Source organism: Polyodon spathula, chromosome 21 (genome assembly GCF_017654505.1).
Source record: "Polyodon spathula isolate WHYD16114869_AA chromosome 21, ASM1765450v1, whole genome shotgun sequence".
NCBI classification, from domain to species: Eukaryota; Metazoa; Chordata; class Actinopteri; order Acipenseriformes; family Polyodontidae; genus Polyodon; species Polyodon spathula.
In genome coordinates, this window is record NC_054554.1 from 18,251,142 (window position 1) to 18,271,526 (window position 20,385).

The window sequence follows — 20,385 nt, forward strand, 5'->3', positions numbered from 1 at the left end:
GGCTCTCGTCAAGATAAGCACCAACTAAGACGTATCTTTGCAGTAATATAGTGTGTGCTGAGTGTTGAGGGAGTAGCCAGATATATTTACACACCATATTCACTATATCCTGTGTCTGTTTTAAATAGTGTTAAAATATTTTTTTTAAATGTCTCCTTAAGCTATCTAGCTAAAAAAATATAATTTTGGCTTTTTAATCATAAAACGGGAATACTTAAATGCATTAGGATGATTATTATACATGCAGTTGGTTTTATTAAGACTGCTTTCAATAATCACTGTTCCTAATCTTTAGAGTGTATATCACAATGATCTTTTTATCGTGATATCGCAACACCCCTACTCACAGGATGTAACCCCTAACTCCACAAACCAGCCAGCATTTTTGTAAATAGCTACACATGTAATGAACAATAAAATAAACATTTGATTTGTGTCATTGTGTCAATTTCATGCAGAGCATAATGGTTGGCAAGGTGGCAGCTGAGAACTTTTTCTCTGTCATCACGTCTGGTGCTGTCAATGTCAGCGAAGGTGCTGTCAGCAGTTGCTCAGTAACAAGGTGTAAACAGATGATTGATCGATCTGTAGGAGTGTTTACAAAGGTGCTTTTGTTTTAAAAAAAATAATAATAATAATCTAGATTTATGACTTTTAATTTTTTTTGAAAAATAAGATTCAATCCAAGTATTTTTAGGGACCCCAACTGTTGCTGTTGATTCCAAATTAGGCACTTCACATAAGGAATACTACGTTTACATCAGGACTAGCAAGTTTCAAAAGGTACATTAGATTGTTAAACAGAACTAACTTGCACTTATTATTGTGAGTCTGAGCTTCACCCCTCTCCTGAGTCACTGGAAGGCAAAGCAGACTGGCCCTCTTCATCCTGCCACGGAGGCTTCAGCCGTCTGTCAGGGTATTGTGTGCAGTACTCATTAAGTGTTTTCCTCTTGTGCCCCATTTTCAAATCAAACTAGTAACTGTCACCGTGCTCACCTACACCATAACCCGCTAATTTCAAAACAGGCGCTTTGAATGACAGGCGCAATAGCTGGCAAATGAAAGTGCAGTCAATGCAGGTCTTGATGAGATCTGTCAGAAGAGGATGAAATTACAGTGAAACTACAATAGCCTGTAAGGGACCACTGAGGTGACTAACAGTGACCCCCAGCCATTCAGAGCGGAACGGAGACTGGACAGACAGCAAGTATAAAAACTATACAAACTAGAGATGATTTTTAAATGATTATTTTTGGTAAGAAAAAAAAAAAAAATAGCGAGGGGTTTTACTGACGTTTATCCTATGTAAATTTATTTCAGTCAAAGTATTTTTTGTGAATTTGATGTTTAACGAGCTTTACCGATTTAACCCTTTGCAGTCCCTATTTAGGCTTGTCAGGCACGTCAGGTCTAATTTATTTTCACATGCTCTGTTTAAATTTATTTTTTCAGAGTAAAACAGGTTAAAAAGGCATTGAATAGCAACAGGACACTCAGTACTGTATCTCCATCCAAGCCCCACACCTTGTTCGCTGTATTTTTCACATACCTCTTTGTCAGAAATCTTGCACGTACTATGTACGTACGTGTGTGTGTGTGTGTGTGTGTGTGTGTGTGTGTGTGTGTGTGTGTGTGTGTGTGTATATATATATATATATATATATATATATATATATATATATATATATATATATACTACTCTGAGCACACTCTTAAACTCAGGGGAGACGTTCAAGGAGGACATAAAGATGTTTCGGACTCCTGTAAGTGACTGGGCTTGCAACATATCCAGATGACTTTTTAATAATCAATAAATAATATATTTATTATTTTATTACTATTTTACTCCATTGATAAATCTTTTAAGTTTTGAATGGAACGTCCAGTTATTTATATCTAAATGCAGAATACTATTAACAAATTTGAATGGTATAGTGTTATAGTGACTGAAATCTGACCTTCTTCACTGTTCATACAAATTCCAGTCAAAGTAGGTTTTTAAGACAATCTTTGCTTTTTGCCAATTTTTGGGTTGATTGGTATGAAACACTTGTAAGCATTTTTCAATACTCATTATTTCAAACCAATATCTAACTTAATGTATTAGCACATCCTACGCTTTCCATTCCCATCTCTTCCTGCCAGGTTCTAATTAATTTCTGTTATAGATAGAAAATGATTATTTGTAAGATAAACTCCTACGTTCTGTTATCCGAAAGGTATTTCCGTTCGTTAATAGTAACGAGATCGCTCATTATGGAGAGGATCTTGGCTGTTGAATCACTGATCATCAGAAAAATTCCTGCTTCAATGAGTCATTTTCAACACTGCCTGTACCACAAGCAGGTGAGAATCAAGGTTACAACATCAGTTTGTATTCCTTTTAAGTAAGTTTACTGTTAGAGTTCCAGTTTATACTATTTGTATTTTATTGTCTTGCTTCTTTTAAATACAACATTCTAATAGCTGTATTATTGTAATCTAAATAAAAGATTTACTTCTGACTCGGGCTCCTTTTAGATCAAGTCTTAATAAGTTTTTCAAATAAGATACATGACTGCTCAGTCATCTAAACTATACATTTGTTTAGCTCCACAGTTCTAAGACTTTAAATTGTTGATTTCAGTTAGTCTGTTTTCATCACTTTAGAATACTTGCTTTTAAATCAGAGACCGTCTTTAAATCGGACTCAGTCCTTTCCTTAAATAAGAGACTTGATTATAAGTCTGCTCTTTTAACCAGTTACCCTCTACACTGGTTTTCTAAATCGTTTTAGTTTTTCCATTACAATATTTTTATTATTTTTCTACTTTAAACATCTACACTAATATAACTTGTATATGTTTATTTCAAAGTATGTTTTTCCTTTTTTACACCGCACAGCAGATTTCTCCAGAAAGTTAGCTACCAAGATCTGGCACCTAAATCAAAGAGTGGCCTACTTCTGATAAGGGTCAGCCCCTGACCTTTTTCTGCATGCTTTTTCACAGACTGTACATAACAGCTACTTAATATTTTCTACCAAGTATACATGTCTATTTGAAACAGTACATACAGTATTACTTTGATTGTTACATGTTCATTTAGATCATCCAATTCATGTCTAACAAATCAGCACGTACCCAGGAAGATTCGAACTCTGCGCCAGGCTCAGCTCGGACTGGTTCTGCAAACACCACAACAGACTACACAAATCTGCTTATAATACTTTCTACTAGTTGTATATTCTTTAAAACACATTACAATATTTGTTGCAGTTTCACAAATATTCAGTTTGTTTCCCAAAGTCTTTAAAAGACTGATAACTGCAAAAACTTCTTGTTAGCTAGGCTCCCATTTCTACATTCCCGTCGTCAGTGGGCAAACACATTTTAACTGAATCTGGGTCCATCAAAGAACCACACACCCTTGCAACCAAGGCCTTCCATGCAAAAGGATCTATTGATTTATAGCACAAAAGGGCCGTGCCAGAACTATCTGACATCTTTATAGATGTGCATACTGATAAATCCTCTCCTGATCACTCGTTTTATCACCAAACTCCTCAATAATGTGATCCAAGTCATTATTTTATTACTGTAACATTGCAAAAAGCTCTCCAAATGTTTGTGATGTTCTTTTAGCGCTGGGTGCAGAAGCAGCTATCTCCTTTGTTTATGTCTGTGTTATTTCCCTAGTTCATGGGGGCTATGTGAGCCGCACTTTATTTTTTCTTTTTGGCTTCATTCGGCTCATTTCGGTCTCACTTGGTCATTGAAAGATTTTTTTGGCATTTTCCGGAGAAAGAGACCTGTGCTTTACGTCTTTTTCATGAGGGTCTGACATCGGACCGCAAAGGGTTAAAATTAAAAAGTAGCAAACCTAGCTATAATACACTGATGATATATAGTGCCGTGAAAAAGTATTGCTCTGTCTGATTTTCTGCATTTTTGCATATTTTTGACACTGAATGTTATCAGATCTTCAACCAAAATGTAATATTAGATAAAAGAAACCCTGAGGGAACAAGTAACACAAATTTTTAATACTTATTTCATTTATTTATTAAAGAAAGTTATGCAACACCCAATGCCCCTGTGTGAAAGAGTAATCGCCCCCTTACTCAATAACTGGTTACACCACCTTTAGCAGCAATAACTGCAACCAAACACTTCCTGTAGTTATTAATCAGTCTCTCACAGTGCCGTGGAGGAATTTTGGCCCGCTCCTTCATGCAGAAATGCTTCAGCTCTGTGACATTTGTGAGTTTTCGGCATAAACTGCTTGTTTCAGGTCCTGCCACAACATCTCAATGGGGTTTAGGACTGGACTTTGACTAGGCTATTCCAAAAGTTAAAATTTCTTGTTCTTCAACCATTCTGATGTAGACTTGCTTGTGTGTTTCGGATCATTGTCTTGCTGCATTACCCAGTTTCAGCTAATGGATGGATGGCCTGACATTCTCCTGTAGAATTCTATGATAGAGATGATATCATGGTTCCTTCAATGATAGCAAGTCATCTAGGTCCTGATGCAGCAAAGCATCCCCAAATCATGACACTACCGCCTTACCATGCTTGACTGTTGGTATGAGGTTCTTACTGTGGAATGCAGTGTTTGGTTTTCGCCAGTCATAACGGGGCAGTAACTTTTTCACACCTGAAGATTGCATCTTTGATTATCTTGCACACCAAACAAATGAAAGAAGCACCAAACTTTGGTATCATTTTTTCTCTTAGACTCCCTCTATATACTACTACAACCCACAAAAAGATCTAACCAAATTCAATGTGAAAAATGTGCAAACATGCAGAAAATCAGACAGGGGGCAAATACTTTTTCACAGCACTGTATATGCAGCGCTCTGTTTAGATTTTTAACTACTGGCCCCTTGGGCCACTGAGGTAGTGTTTTTACTGGCCCAGATACAATTTTATCTGGCCCAATATATTTATATATTTTTTATGATGGTTATTATTTTCAGTATGTTTCTAAGTCTGTATGGTAACCAAAGAGAGCCCACATCTCAAAAGAAAGCAGCTAGACAAAGCCTTTCAATATGTTACTTCAGACATTTAACGTGCACACATTTGTGTGCTTTTCAGAAAATTAAAATACTGTATTCAAGACTTGAAAATTTATGTGTACAAATGATGCTCATTTTTTCACAAACAAACCTGGTCACAGCAACTCTTAAACAAATAAAGCTGTTGTTTTATCTGCAAGTCTGGGGAAACTGACACCTCACAAGGCAGAACGTTCACTATCATAATGAAGCCTCCACTAAGTGTTCATCTTCATTTTTTTTCCATAATTACTTTCTTTATGATTTATTGATTTCAGCACTTTCCTTTTGGCTTATTGGTTGCTTAGTTGTAGAAAACCCGATTTGTAAAAGATTTGCTATGTCAGGAGAACAAGTACCAACAACACAGCACTTCGGTACGCAGTCTCAGAGTCTGACTGTACGACAAATATGACGCGCAGCGGGAAAGTTAGGTTTAGTTTGTAGTTATGTTTTTTTTTAATTGTTTGTAAATAAATGTTCAGCTTTTTGGCACACTGGCCCATTTTCCTGGATCCAGGAAACAGAACACATGTGCACTATATATTCTCATAATTAGTGTTTTTATTCGAATAATCCTATTTCCTCTCCCCAGACGAGAAGCCCAACCCATCCCCATCCTCCTCGCAGCTTCCCCCTCACCCCTCTCCCTCCTCCTCTCACACCCACCCAGTGTCCTCTGCCCTCCACACCCCGGGCAAACGCGGGCGCAAGAAGAAGCAGCCAGGAGGGGGCGGAATCAACAGAGCCGTCATGACAGCACACTCCGCCATCACCGGCGGCAACCAGGCCATGATACTGGCACACTTAGCAGCAGGGGTGCAGGTGAGAGAGAGACTTTTTAAATTTTTATGTTTTATTTTAACAAAACTTTATTTAAATTGTCTTTTAACTAGTGTAAGAAAAAAATCAACAAAAAGCAAAAAAGCAGACAATTTTCTAAAAATCTGAATATTCTATCCCCCTACGACAACTTTTCCCAAAGTGAGGGTCACGACCCAAATATGGGTCAAGACAACGTTTCTGATGGGTCGCCAAACAATCTGCAAAATATGACTTTCAGTTCACACTATTAAGATTTTGTTTCACTATACAACCTCTTGTGCTTATATTCAAAATAAATATAGAGTCAAATATACTCATGTTTAAGTGACCACTTTTAATTCCTCCCAATGATGTTTGTGCTCTTATTTAACTGTATTAAGCAACCACAATTCTCTTACCCAGCAACGGACTCAAACCTGTATTAAGCACCCATACACAGGGCTATTGCTATAAGGAAAATATGGTTTTAAATGGTACGTCCTAAATTCAAAGGAATACAGTACCATTTTAGTGGTCTTTTATATGTAACAACAGCACTCTTGTAAAGGAAGAGAGAGAACATGGAGAAACAGAATTAAAGTTATTAAACTTGTAAAGACAGTAAGTGCCAGAAAAACTGCTGAAAAATTAGACACTAGAAAGTCGCAGATGCAGCATTATGAAGGAAAGAACTAGGGCTTGAAGTTTTAGGCTTTTATTTTTGTTCACGTGACCATGTTTTGGGCCGATTCAATATCTTAAAGTTAATTACTAAACACTTATTTTTTACCTTGATGTCCTGATTGACTTGCTGATTCTGTTTTACCTTCATTATTTGAACACAAGAGCAAGCAATGACATTAATCGCTTCCCCCCCAGATGCTACTTTAACTTGCATTTCGTTCTCTCACTTGCCTGGGAACTAGGTAGCTTCCAGTGTGTCTGTTAAGAGGCCACTATTGGACTGCCCCTTGAGTGGTCTCTTAATACAGGTTTGACTGTAAATCGCATACAAATCATTAGCAGTAATTATGTTAGCAATGTATTTTCTTATCACCAGTGTACTGCTTTAAATATGAACTGGAAAATGAAGCATAGGAGGACATTTTATGTGCAGTTTTGAAAACAGTTGTTAAAATGGATGCAAAACTAAAAATGTCTAATCCTACCTAAGTTCAGAAAAACAAAAAATTATTGCAATTCCCTACCTTCTTATATTAACTTTAGTACTCTCAAAAGTATTCATCCTCCTTGGACTTTTTCACATTTTATTGTGTTACAACATGGAATCAAAATGGATTTAATTAGGAGTTTTTGCCGCCGATCAACACAAAGTCCATAATGTCAAAGTGAAAAATAAAATCTACAAATTGTTCTAATTTAATTACAAATATAAAACAGAAAATAATTCATTGCATAAGTATTCACACTTGAGTCAATATTTGGTAGAGGCACCTTTGGCAGCAATTACAGCCATGAATTTATTTGGATAAGTCTCTACCAGCTTTGCACATCTGGACACTGCAATTTTTGCCCATTCTTCTTTGCAAAATTGCTCAAGCTCCGTCAAGTTGGATGGGGACCTTTGGTGAACAGCAATTTTCAACTCTTTCCAATTGAAAATTAATATTTACCTGCCTCTTACCTTTGGGTTTTTTCAAGAAACTTGCTGATCTCCTGAACAGTCTGAAGTTTTGTTTTGGTTTGGCTGACCTGGGTTGTCAGAGAGCTGCAAGGTATTCCCCATCCTCCTTGACGTCCCCCTCGTACACAGACATGTCCCCCTCGTATACAGTCATGTCCCCCTCTCCTCTCACACATACATGTCCCCCTCGTACACAGTCATGCCCCCCTCTCCTGTCACACATACATGTCCCGCTCGTACACAGTCATTTCCCTCTCTCCTTGTACACAGACATGTCCCCCTCGTACACATTCATGTCCCTCTCTTCTCGTACACATACATGCCCCCGGCGTACAGGGATGTCCCCCTCTCCTCTCACACGTACATGTCCCCCTCATACACAGACATGTTTCCTTTGTCCGCTGAGACCTCTGCAGCCTCCGACCCCGCCAGGGGCAAGAGGAGCCTTCTTTGGGGAATCGCCATCAGTGCCAGCTTAAGACTCAGGGTTTGCACTCGTGCCCCCCCCCCCCCCCCCCCCACAGGGCGGCACAGCCGGGGACGATTGAGGCTACCCCTCGCTGCTCCCCCCAATCAAAAACTGCCATTTCCACGTACACCCAGCCCGATGCCCAGTCCCACTACCCTCCGCAGTACCCCAGGGGACTGGCACAGGTCCCCAAATCGACCCCTTCCCGCTAGCAGCAGCAGGGGACCTTCTCTTCTTCAGCCGCCATTTCGTTATTTATTCATGTATGTATTTTATTTATTTATTCATTGTATTATACAAAGGTATCGCACATAACTACAGTCCATAGCAGGAATGTGCCTTTATGATGCTGTAGGTTCTGGTTTAGCTGGATTTGCTCTTGATTGGTGGAGAGGATATTGATTTGTTTTCTTGGTTTTTCCAGCACCACAGCTCTGACCCCTATGACCTTGGCAATGAAGATGAAGAGACAATCACAGAGAAGGACGGCAGTAGGTCCTATCGGTGAGATCACTTATTCATATAATTTTATTTCTAAGTAATTTTATTTATTTATTTATTTATTTATTTATTTATTTATTTCAATTTGAATGTCATCTCACCACTCCAACACACTCACTGATCAGGGGCCTGAAAGTGTACAGCCAACCTCCCGTCCCACCCTGTCTGTCTGTGTCTTTCTGACAGCCTATTACAGCTGGGAAGTCTCTTTCATTATTAGTGTCATTGTTATTCATATTTCTTATGTGTTACACGTGCTTCAGTGCACCATGCAATGCTTGACCCCCACAGTCAGCACTAAGCAGTCTCCTCAGAAGTAAATATTCAACAATACATTGCACTGAAACATTAGGAAATGTAGATGGTGTAGATAATCTCTTTCATTCTGATATCTGATATATATTAAAATGGAAGCTTATGTTTTATTTGCTGTTTGTTACCTTCTAGCTGTCGGATGTGTGCTATGACTTTCTTTTCCAAGTCTGAGATGCAGCTCCATTCTAAAACTCACACTGAGAACAAGCCCCACAAGTGCCTGCACTGTTCCAAGACCTTCGCCAACTCCAGCTACCTGGCACAGCACATCCGGATCCACTCGGGAGCCAAGCCTTACACCTGCTCCTACTGCCAGAAGGCATTCAGGCAGCTGTCCCATCTGCAACAGCACACCAGGTAGCAACATGTGAAGCCCCATGAAGCAGGAGGGCTGGGGTGAACGTTCCATTACTCTTTGAAATATTTGTGAATTCTTTCATTTAGTTAAGCTGACAAGAATGTCTAATTGTGATAATTATAGCTAAGAAATCTTGGGGTAAAAACTAAAACCCAGTGGTACCTTGTGAGAGGAGAGAATGTTGGGTTGTTATCATAACCTTGGTTCCCTGAAATAGAAATGTAACCATTACCAATTGGGTGTTTCCCTGTAAAGATCCCGAACCTGAATATTATGTCAAAGCTGTGCACAAGGGCCTGTGACACAGTCATGCTCGCCCCCGAGAACATAAGAGGATTGCAGACACGTGTACTACTAATAATTCTTCCCTCAAACATGCTGCAATCATAGATGCAGAAACCTTGAAAGTTAATGGTTGCATTTTTAGTTCAGGGAACCATGGTTATGATGATAACCCAATGGTTACCGAATGGGTGACTGCACCAAGCTGTCTCAAGACGATATTGCAGAATGACTGAACTGCTACAAGGCTGCCTTATGTGTTACCATTTGGAACCCCGGTAACAAATCACTAGGGATAAAGGTTGGGGGAGAACTCACCTCTGTGTTATGTTGTAGGCGTTGACCCTGAAGCCACTCTCAACACTATCGTTCCAAAGCCATGGTTTTAGGGATCCATGACATTCAGTCGATATGATCTTTTAAAGGTATGAGGAGTAGCCCAAACCACTGCATTGCAAATGTTATTGACACACGCACCCTGGAACAAAGCACATGAACTGGTGGAATGGGCAGTGAGCTTTTCTGGAGGGAGCAAGTTGGCCTGCTCATAGGCTGCCCTGACTGCGTCTGTTATCCATTTTGATAACCTCTGTTTAGACAGGGCTTGCCCATGGGCCTTGGCCCCAAAACAGACAAAAATCTGTTCGGACTGCTTCCAACTTTGTGTCCTGTCCACGTATTAAACTAGTTCCCGCACAGGGCAGAGAGTGTTGAGCTGTCGCTTACGGTCAGACTGGAAGGTGGATTCCACAAACTGGTTAATGTGGAATTCCAAGATAGTTTTAGGCAAAAAAGGAGGATTGGTATGAAGCGTAACTTGTGTCCTGGCTCCTGAAAAAATTAAGCAGGCTTGCAATTGAAAATGCATGCGTCTTACTCACTCACTTAGCGGAGGTGATTGCAAGCAAGAAAGCCGCTTTAAGTGATAACAATTTCAACTCTGCTGAATATAAGGGCTCAGATGGAGGCTTCATGAGTGCCTCAAGCACTACTTTAAGCCTCCAACGAGGAACAATATCCTTCAGAGGTGGCCGAAGCCGCCAAGCTTTGTTAAAAAATTGAAGTGAGCTCTTGGGGAGATTTTAACATGAGAGGCCGAAATGGCTGCCAGATAGACCTTTAACGTGGATGGGGATTTCCCCTCATCAAATAGGTCCTACAAAAATTGCAGTATTACTGCCTTCGGACAAGTCGTGGGGTCAACCCACGAGGCAGACACCACGTCCTCTGAACGTGTGGACGCTGCTCTGGCATTTTGCAGGGTGTCAGTGACCCTCCTGGACAGACCCAGGCAGCATAAATGCAGCCGTTCAGGATCCAGGCATCTATCACCAGAGCGGCCCTGTCTCCTGTTACGGAGAACCAAAGGGGGCAGTGAGTCGATATTTTGGGAGGCAAAGAGATCTAGCTCTGCTCTCCCGAACCTGTCCCAAATGAGGCTCACCACCTCGGGATGAAGTCACCACTCTGAGGTGCTAGGAACTCTGGAAAGGAGGTCTGCCGCTCAGTTTACTACCCCGAGCAGGTGTACCGCCCGCAGTGAGAGGAGGGGTTTGTGTGCCCAGAACAACAGCTTGCAAATCATACACTTGAGACTGGGAGACCTGAGGCTACACTGGTAGTTTATATAAGCCCCCACGGTAGTGTTGTCTGTCCAGACAAGCATGTGAATCCCTTAAACCTCCTGTTAAAAAAATTCTGCAGGGCCAGATAAACTGCCTGCAGTTCCAGATGATTTGTGGTGACCCTGCCATGGGGAGTTCCACAGCCTCTGTGCACCCCTGCTGTTCTACACAGCGCCCCAGCCGTGGCTGGATGCGTCCATGGTGATGACCCCTCTTCTGCTGTCGCTGTCCAGTGTTACGCCTAGACGTAGATGGGCAGATTGTGTCAACCAAGACAGCCCTTTTAGACATTGGCAAGACATTGTCACTAGGCGGCCATGGTTCAGCTTGGTCTGAAAAACCCTGTTGTTGAACCAGGCTTGGAGAGGGCACTTCTGCAGGAGACCTTGGCTTAGCCTGAGGTCTTTGCCTTTGTGGCTAGCGGTGGAACTTGTTAAAGTTGCCATGGTGTGCAACAATGGCCGGTTATGAAAAACCCCTCTGGCTGTAGCAGCAGCCGGCTGTGCTGGTGTCTGAGGCTGCTGGGGCCTTGGGCACCAGTTTGCTGCTGGTTTGTGCACCTGGGGTGGCCACTTGGGATGCAGACGCACCAGTTCTTTTGTGGTCTCGTGCACAGTGAGGGCACGGTAAATGTAACAGGCTCATTGTCAAAGATTAACTGTTTCTTTGTGCCATCCGCAATCCAAGGCACTTGCAGTTTTGCAGTGGTCCTCTAAATTAATGACAGCAGCTCTGCAACAGCAGCAGCCTCAGTATGGTACATGTGCGGCGACTTGCACCAGGTCGGTACAGTATCCTTGGCGGTGCCCTTGGTACAGTACACATATGATGCCTTGCACTAGGTTGGTTCAGTACCCTCGGCAACAGTATGGTACACGTCCGGTGACTTGCACCAGGTCAGTACGGTACTTGTGCGGTAACCTCACCCTGCGTTACCACAGGAAGCTGTATGTGGGAACTCTATAGCATCTGACAAACTGCCTTCATGGCAGCAGTGATATACTGTGGCAGACAACAGTCTATCCAAAGCATATCAACACACAGCTGCTGAGCCCGGCAGCTATAACCATGTTGTTTTTTATTGATTTATTTTAAACCAAAAATACACACACAAGAGAAACTCTCACAGTACAGTAATCACAATAATAACACTATGCAACACAATTTTTGTTCCTGGGTAGTAAGTGGTATTTCCTAATTGCTTATGCCTCAAAAGTATAGAAAATGGCTATTATTCCCCACAAACTTAACATAACGGTGTTATCGTTCTGGGAGGGAGGGTGAGTGTGGGATTGTTATCACTCTGGGAGGGAGGGTGAGTGTGGGATGGTTATCGCTCTGGGAGGGAGGGTAAGTGATATTTCAAAATATCACTATTTCCAGTGGGATTACGGGCAAATGTGTGTCTTTTCGTTCACATAGTCAGAAAAAACAACATATGAATCCAAATTAACATGTATTTATACTAAAGTAATACAAAAATGACTACAAAAGATTTAGAAGTGAGTAATTTTTCGAGATTTACGACTATACTGTAAATTTACAGTATATTTGTAAATCTCGAAGAAGAGTGTAGAGCATTCCACAACACTGGGGCTTTACAAGAGAAGGCCCTCCCTCCCTCACCATCTTTATTCACTCTTTGAACAACAAACAGCCCCACATCCTGCCATCTTAGAGTACAGCTTGGAGTGTAAGGGGTCAACAATTCCTGTAAATAACTTGGTGCTAATCTATTTAGGGCTTTAAGTTAAAAGCTAAATTTTATAATCAATTCTAAAATGCACAGGGAGCCAGTGCAAAGAAGCTAAGACAGGGGTAATAAGTTCATTTGCCGAATGCACTTGCAAACTGCATTATGAACACTAACAGACTCGGTTCTGAAAAAATCCGAAAGGGGAAGGAGAAAAACTTTAGCTCGCTTGCATATTTTTTCATGATGGTTTTTAATTTCCGTATGTTTAATAATGTGTACGGTAACCAGAGGGCCCACGCCTCAAATAAAAATTGGTTAAGGGAAGCCTTTCAATATATGCTATTGTAGTTATTTCAGCCATTTAACATGCACACATTGGCGCGCTTGAAAGAAAATGAAAATGCTGTATTCAAGATTTGAAAATGTGTGTGTGCAAATTGTAATGAATGACCCCTACTACTGATACTCATTTTTTTACAAGCAAACTCGCAACTGAGCTGTTAGCAACGCTAAAAAGTTAAGCTATATACTAATCATAATAGTAAACACTATTCAAACAATAATCATAATACAAAATAATCGTTCTCAGGTAGTTGTCGCATGTAGCCTCTCCCAAGTCAGCACCAATCTTACTGCCGATATGAACGAGTCCTGTTAAGATTGTGAATGGCATTTCTGACCTGAACACATTGTATCATCATGAAGCCAGATTAAGTCTTTCTTCCACTCCACTCTATATTTTCATCTTTTTTAAAAAATGTTTGTTTTTAAAAATGCGTTTATGTATTTGTTTTTGTTTTTTTGTTGTTGTTTTCAGCTTTTTGGCACACTGACCCATTTTCCTAAGTTCATAAAACAGAAGCCATGTGGACTATACTATATACATTATGCAGTTAAAAAATGTTACTGGCCCAGTTGGGCCTGTGGTGCTTCATAACTACTGGCTAAAATGCGATCTGTACCCGCCCCTGGCCGCTGGGCCACGGTTACTGTTGAAACCTACGGTTCTAATCTGTATGCTCTATCCATCGGGATCTGAAAGGACAATGATTACTAGTACCTGTGTCTGCAGTCCTCTTATGTTATCGGGGGCGAGCATGACTGTGTCACAGGCCCTTGTGCGCAGCTTTGATATACTATTCAGGTTCGAGATCTTTGCAAGTCCAACACCCATTCGGTAATTCTTACTTTTCATACTTGATAGGGAACCTCTCTTCTGTGCATATTGAAACATGAGGTATCTTTCATTTAGTGTGATTGTTATTTATTATCTCCTAATTATTTCTTTTTGTGTTGCTGTTTTGTTTTTTACTCAGAATCCACACTGGAGATAGACCGTATAAATGTGCACATCCCGGCTGTGAGAAAGCCTTCACCCAGCTCTCAAACTTGCAGGTAAGGCTCTTCTCAGCCTGCTCATAAACTCTGACATTGAGGCAACTTCCTGCAGAAACTATAGGGAAGCTGGATCCAAGATGGCTAATACTTTTTCTGTGTTTTTTCTACAGTCCCACAGAAGGCAGCACAATAAAGATAAGCCCTACAAGTGTCATCACTGCCACCGCGCGTACACCGACTCTGCCTCGCTGGAGGTGCATCTCAGCACTCACACGGTTAAACATGCTAAGGTGTACTCTTGCGGCATGTGCAACCGCGTCTACACCTCGGTGAGTGTGTGTCAAGCAGCCTCTTTCAACCCAGAGCAAAGAGCTACGGTGATGCTGCAATTCTAAAGCTCATACAGTAATGCTTCAGTAGTCAGTAGGTCTGCCATCGGTTTCTCTGAGGAGCAGCTGTAAGGAGGCAGAACAGGGATGAGAGACGGGGCAAGCATGAGTGTGGGATGGTTATCACTCTGGGAGGGAGGGTGAGTGTGGGATGGTTATCACTCTGGGAGGGAGGGTGAGTGTGGGATGGTTATCACTCTGGGAGGGAGGGTGAGTGTGGGATGGTTATCACTCTGGGAGGGAGGGTGAGTGTGGGATGGTTATCACTCTGGGGGGGAGGGACGGGGAGGGTGAGTGTGGCGGACCCCCCCCTCACTCCTGGGGACCCTGTGAGAGTGTGGGATGGTGATCACTCTCGGTTGCATGAAAGTGGGGGATGTGTTATCTACTTGGGAGGGAGGGGTGAGTGTGGGATATGTTTTCATCTGATCTGGGGGGGAGGGATGGTTATCACTCTGGGAGGGAGGGTGAGTGTGGGATGGAGAGCCCCCTCTACCTTCCCTCCTCCTGGGTGTCTCTTCGTCCTCTCTCCCCCTCTGCCATCCTCCCTCTTCCTCTCCCCTTCCCACCCCCTTACTCCTCCTCTCCACTCTCTCCCCCCTTCTCTCTTGCTCTAGTCTCCCTCCCTACTCTCTCTCCCCTCCCTCTTCCTCCACTTTATTCTCCTCCCTCTCTCCTTTCCCTTCTCTTTCCACTCGTCCCCCCTCTTCCTCCCTCTCGCTCCCTCCTTCTCCTCCTACCTCCCCTCTACCTACCTCCCTCTCCTCACTCCACCACTCCCCCTCCCCCTCCTCCCCATTCCCCCTCTCTTCTCCCTTTTCTCTCCACTCCCCTCCTCTCTACACAACTCTCCCCTCCTCTCTACCCCTCCTTTTTTCTCCCCTCTCCCCTCCCTCTCACCTCATCCCCCCCTCCTCCTCCACTTCTTCTCTCCTCTCCTCCTCTCCACCTTCTTTCTATATCCTATCTCTCCTCTCCTCTCCCTTTCCTCTCCTCTTTCTCCTTCATCCCACCCCCTCCTCTCACTCCATCCTCTCCTATCCTAAATTCTCTCACTCCCTTTTTTCCCCCCCTATCCTCTTTATCTCTTGTCCATTTTCTCCCCCCTCTCCTCCCTCTCTTCTCCTTCCACCCCCCACCCTCCCCTCCCTACCTTCTTACCTCCCACTCCCCCTTCCCCTCTCCCCTTCCTTCATCTTCCTCCTCACTCCTCTCTTCTGCTACCTAACTTCTCCCCCTTTTTCTCACTCCCCCTCACTCCTTCCTTTTACACACTCCTCCTTCCCCCCTCTTTCTTCCCCTCTCTACCTTCCTCACCCCTCTCCCCCTCTCTTTTTCCACCTATCTTCCCTCTATCCTTTCTCTCTCCTACAATCTTCCTACTCCCTCTCTCTATCCTCTCTCTCCCTACTCCTTCTTCTCCCTCCACTCTTCCTCTAGTCCTCCTACACTATCAACTTCCCTTCCTCTCTCCTTCAACAATCAAAACTCACAACTTTACTCCCCTTCTCTCTAATACACTATCAACCTCATTATACACTTCCCCTACCACACTTTATATAATTCCCCTCTATCACATCTCCTACTCGCTCCTGAATCAACCTCTAATCTCTTCTCCCTATAATACACACTCATAAAACTAAATCACCAACCTACACTATATAATTATAACTATCCCATCTAGTATATATTCCATCCCCCACACTAACATATATTAATTCTATAATCTTTTCTCTATATACTATTTATAAAACCTATATTAATAATCTAATAAAAATTATTAATAAATAAAAAGAAAATAATAAAAATTTATAAAATATATCATATATATTAAAAGTATTTATAGTCATAATTTAAAAATGTATATAGGATAATATAAATTAAATTATACTAATAAATAACTAACTATAATATTATATAAGATAAACATATGTAATGAATATTATTAAACATAATACTTATATAAAATGAAGTAATGTGTGTGTGTTAAGTATATTATAATAATAATAAATAATATAGATATTATACTATTTAATATATAATATGTAAATAATATAAGTATAAAATTAATTTATATTCTTTTTTTTTTTTTCAAAATAATTAATTAACAAAAAAGAAAATATTAATATATATATAAAATAAACGATCCCATATTAATTAATCTACAAACATAAAATAAATGAATAATTAATTTATCAATAAAATTATAATATAAAATGAATTATCATAATAAATAAAATATATATAAATAATAAATAATATAAATATATTTAAAATTATGAAACCAGCCAATAAATGCCTATAATAATTTAAAATATATTATTGAATATCAATAAATAATTCAAAAACTTTTTTTTTATACAACCAATAGAAAATAAAAAATAAAATAATCATAATTATAATTAATCATAAATAATACTTTTTTTTTTTTTTCTAATATAATTAATCATAATATATAATATATAGATAATGTAACAAAACTGTATAGTTTAAATCATATAAAATAAAAGGATTAAAATAATTAAGAAAATATCACTCTGGGAGGGAGGGTGAGTGTGGGATGGTTATCGCTCTGGGAGGGAGGGTGAGTGTGGGATGGTTATCACTCTGAGGGAGGGTGAGTGTGGGATGGTTATCACTCTGGGAGGGAGGGTGAGTGTGGGATGGTTATCGCTCTGGGAGGGTGAGTGTGGGATGGTTATCGTCTGGGAGGGAGGGTGAGTGTGGGATGGTTATCACTCTGGGAGGGAGGGTGAGTGTGGGATGGTTATCGCTCTGGGAGGGAGGGTGAGTGTGGGATTGTTATCACTGGGAGGGAGGGTGAGTGTGGGATGGTTATCGCTCTGGGAGGGAGGGTGAGTGTGGGATTGTTATCACTGGGAGGGAGGGTGAGTGTGGGGTGGTTATCGTTCTGGGAGGGAGGGTGAGTGTGGGATTGTTATCACTGGGAGGGAGGGTGAGTGTGGGATGGTTATCACTGGGAGGGAGGGTGAGTGTGGGATTGTTACACTATGTAACACAATTTTTGTTCCTGGGTAGTAAGTGTTATTTCCTAATTGCTTATGCCTCAAAAGTATAGAAAATGGCTATTATTCCCCACAAACTTTGCTTTTGTGACCAGGACAGTGATATTTCAAAATATCACTATTTCCATTGGGGAAAACAGGCAAATTTATGTCTTTTCGTTCACATAGTCAGAAAAAAACAACATATGAATAACATATGAATGTAAATTTACAGTATAATCATAAATCTCGAAAAACTACTCACTTCTAAATCTTTTGTAGTCACTTTTGTATTACTTTAGTATAAATACATGTTAATTTGGATTCATATGTTGTTTTTTTCTGACTTTATGTGAACGAAAAGACACACACAAAAAAAAATTATTACACAGTGTTATCGTTCTGGGAGGGAGGGTGAGTGTGGGATTGTTATCACTCTGGGAGGGAGGGTGAGTGTGGGATGGTTATCGCTCTGGGTGGGAGGGTGAGTGTGGGATGGTTATTGTTCTGGGAGGGAGGGTGAGTGTGGGATTGTTATCACTGGAAGGGAGGGTGAGTGTGGGATTGTTATCACCTCTGGGAGAAAGGGTAAGTGAGGGATTGTCCCGGTGGATCCTGGGAGTTCATTGCTATTTATTGTTTCTTTCAATTTTTTCAGGAAACGTACCTGATGAAACACATGCGGAAGCACAACCCTGATCCCAGTAACCCAGTGCAGCAAAACCAGTCTGCCCAGTCCAACAGCTCCCAGCAGCAGCAAGGTTCTCAGAACCAACCCCACTACACAAACCAGTCTGAGCCCATCCCAGGCCAGTGCCCTTTCGACCTGCACCAGTACAAACCAGTATCGTCCGCTGAGCTGCAGTACAAACCAGTACAGAACCAGACAGACCACCAACAACATAAAGACCTGTGTCTGACTGTTTCCACCTCTGCTATCCAAGTGGTGGAGCATTTGAATTCATAGACATGGGAGAGAGAATGGAGATTGACAGGGAGAGGGGAGTGGAGTAAGGGTGAAAGGAGGGGGGAAGAGTGGGTATGGCAAGGAACGCAAAGACTTCCACACAAAATCATGATTTTAAAACACATATGGCTTAAAATGCCATTGAAACATATTTGTAATCATTCTCTTTGTTTGCAGCCATTATGGATGGTTCCAGTAGGTGTGCTCTAATATTAAGATATTTTATCATTAGTCTATTAGATAACAAAATAGATTTTAAAATGTCAATGTCACAGCAACATAATTGGGAGATTCATAATGAGTGCAGACATGCTGAGCGTTAAGTGAGGGGCCTCACAGCACACTATACAGCAGACTGGCTGGGCAGAGGCATGGTATTGGTTTGAAAGGGTTTGTGAGTTGGCATTTAATGATTTACACTCCCACTGATCTCTTTCATTGTTATTAGCTGTATATAATATTAGTTACATATTATAACCTCATCACTCTCTCTCTCCTCTCTCTCTCTCATCCACAGGGGGTGCAGTTTTATGTGTAATAACTTGTAACCCCATTGTATATTATTTGTATAACCTGCTTATACAAAAGTGCTGAGAGGACTGTCTAATATGTAGATACCTATTGATTACAGTATCTGTGTGTGTGTATGTATGTATGTGTAGATAGATAGATAGAGAGATAGATATAGAGATACACATACACACACACACACACACACACACACACACACACAGTTGTAGTCAAAATTTGACATACCCCAATGGAAATTTGTGATTTCTAGACATTTCTCAAAAACAAATAATTATAGAAAAAATCTTTTGTAGAAAAAAAAGTCTAATTCAAAAGTATTCATACCCTTATAAGGAAAATGAAATTAATATCTAGTTAAGACACCTTTAGCAATAATAATCTCTTTTAAATGATTAAGATATGTCAGCAAGCTTTTGGCATGATTTTTGACCATTCTTCAACGCAAAATTGTTGAAGCTGTTGTTTGTATGCATACAGTATGTGTGTGTCATTTTTATATATATATATATTTATAAATATATATATATATATCATATATAGGTGATATATATATATATATATTATATATATTATATATCTCCGTGATAATACGCACACATGCAGTCACATGGGGGCTTCTCTATCCAGTGTAGCGTGCCGAGTGCTGAATATGGGCACAGAATAAACAGTGTGGATCACAATGAAGCAATTAAATAATAAGAAGCCCCATGTGTTTGTACCCTCACCGTGGTGCGTTGCTGTGACGATGCCTGACAGGGAAGCAGCCACAGCGAGGGCTCAGTATGGAGCTGTTACCTTCTTGCCTGGAGGTGGCTGTTGACATGGAAGGTGACCATGTATATTAACTTTTTTATTCGTGTTTTTTTTTTTTTCTTTTATTGCTTTATTGTGCTCTACATTGCGTGTTCTGTGCTAGTGCCTACGTCAGCTAGATAAGCCTCAGCATGTGTGGATCCGCACCCCACCAGGGCGCTTCATACCAGCACTGTCTGTCTATCTATCTATCTATCTATCTATCTATCTATCTATCTATCTATCTATCTATCTATCTATCTATCTATCTATCTATCTATCTGTCTATCTAGATGAATACACACAGCCACATATAGATATATAAATGACTTATTTTGTTAAGGCCAGGTTGCTTGTTGCACAAACAGTTTTAATCTATTAAATAGTTTCATTGGTCATCTGCAGTGGATCTAGAACAGTGTTGTAAACATTCTAGAAGATTAAATAACACCTGTCTGCATTGAGGCAGTTTGATTTGGAGCAGACAGATGGTGTTCTGTGACATGTAGAGCACATGTGACACACAGGTACAAGTACAGTGCAGCCCCTCACAACAGTACTCCAGCCTGCCTGCCTGCCGCACCCCTTTTAACCCAGGAGTGGCAATGAAAAAAGCCTTAT

At 40.8% G+C, this 20,385-nt stretch overlaps 1 protein-coding gene across 2 annotated transcripts in view; it reads left to right on the forward strand.

Moving 5' to 3' along the window:
• Positions 1-19,145, forward strand: part of LOC121296632 (zinc finger protein 362-like) — a 33,590-nt gene extending 14,445 nt beyond the window's left edge. For both annotated transcript variants that reach the window (XM_041222385.1, XM_041222386.1), the window contains 6 exons: positions 5,643-5,872; positions 8,390-8,469; positions 8,914-9,138; positions 14,059-14,137; positions 14,251-14,409; positions 18,133-19,145. In XM_041222385.1, coding sequence (XP_041078319.1) covers positions 5,643-5,872; positions 8,390-8,469; positions 8,914-9,138; positions 14,059-14,137; positions 14,251-14,409; positions 18,133-18,441 — 1,082 coding nt within the window. In that variant the 3' untranslated portion in view covers positions 18,442-19,145. The remainder of the gene's footprint in view (positions 1-5,642; positions 5,873-8,389; positions 8,470-8,913; positions 9,139-14,058; positions 14,138-14,250; positions 14,410-18,132) is intronic.
• Positions 19,146-20,385: the final 1,240 nt, after the last annotated feature.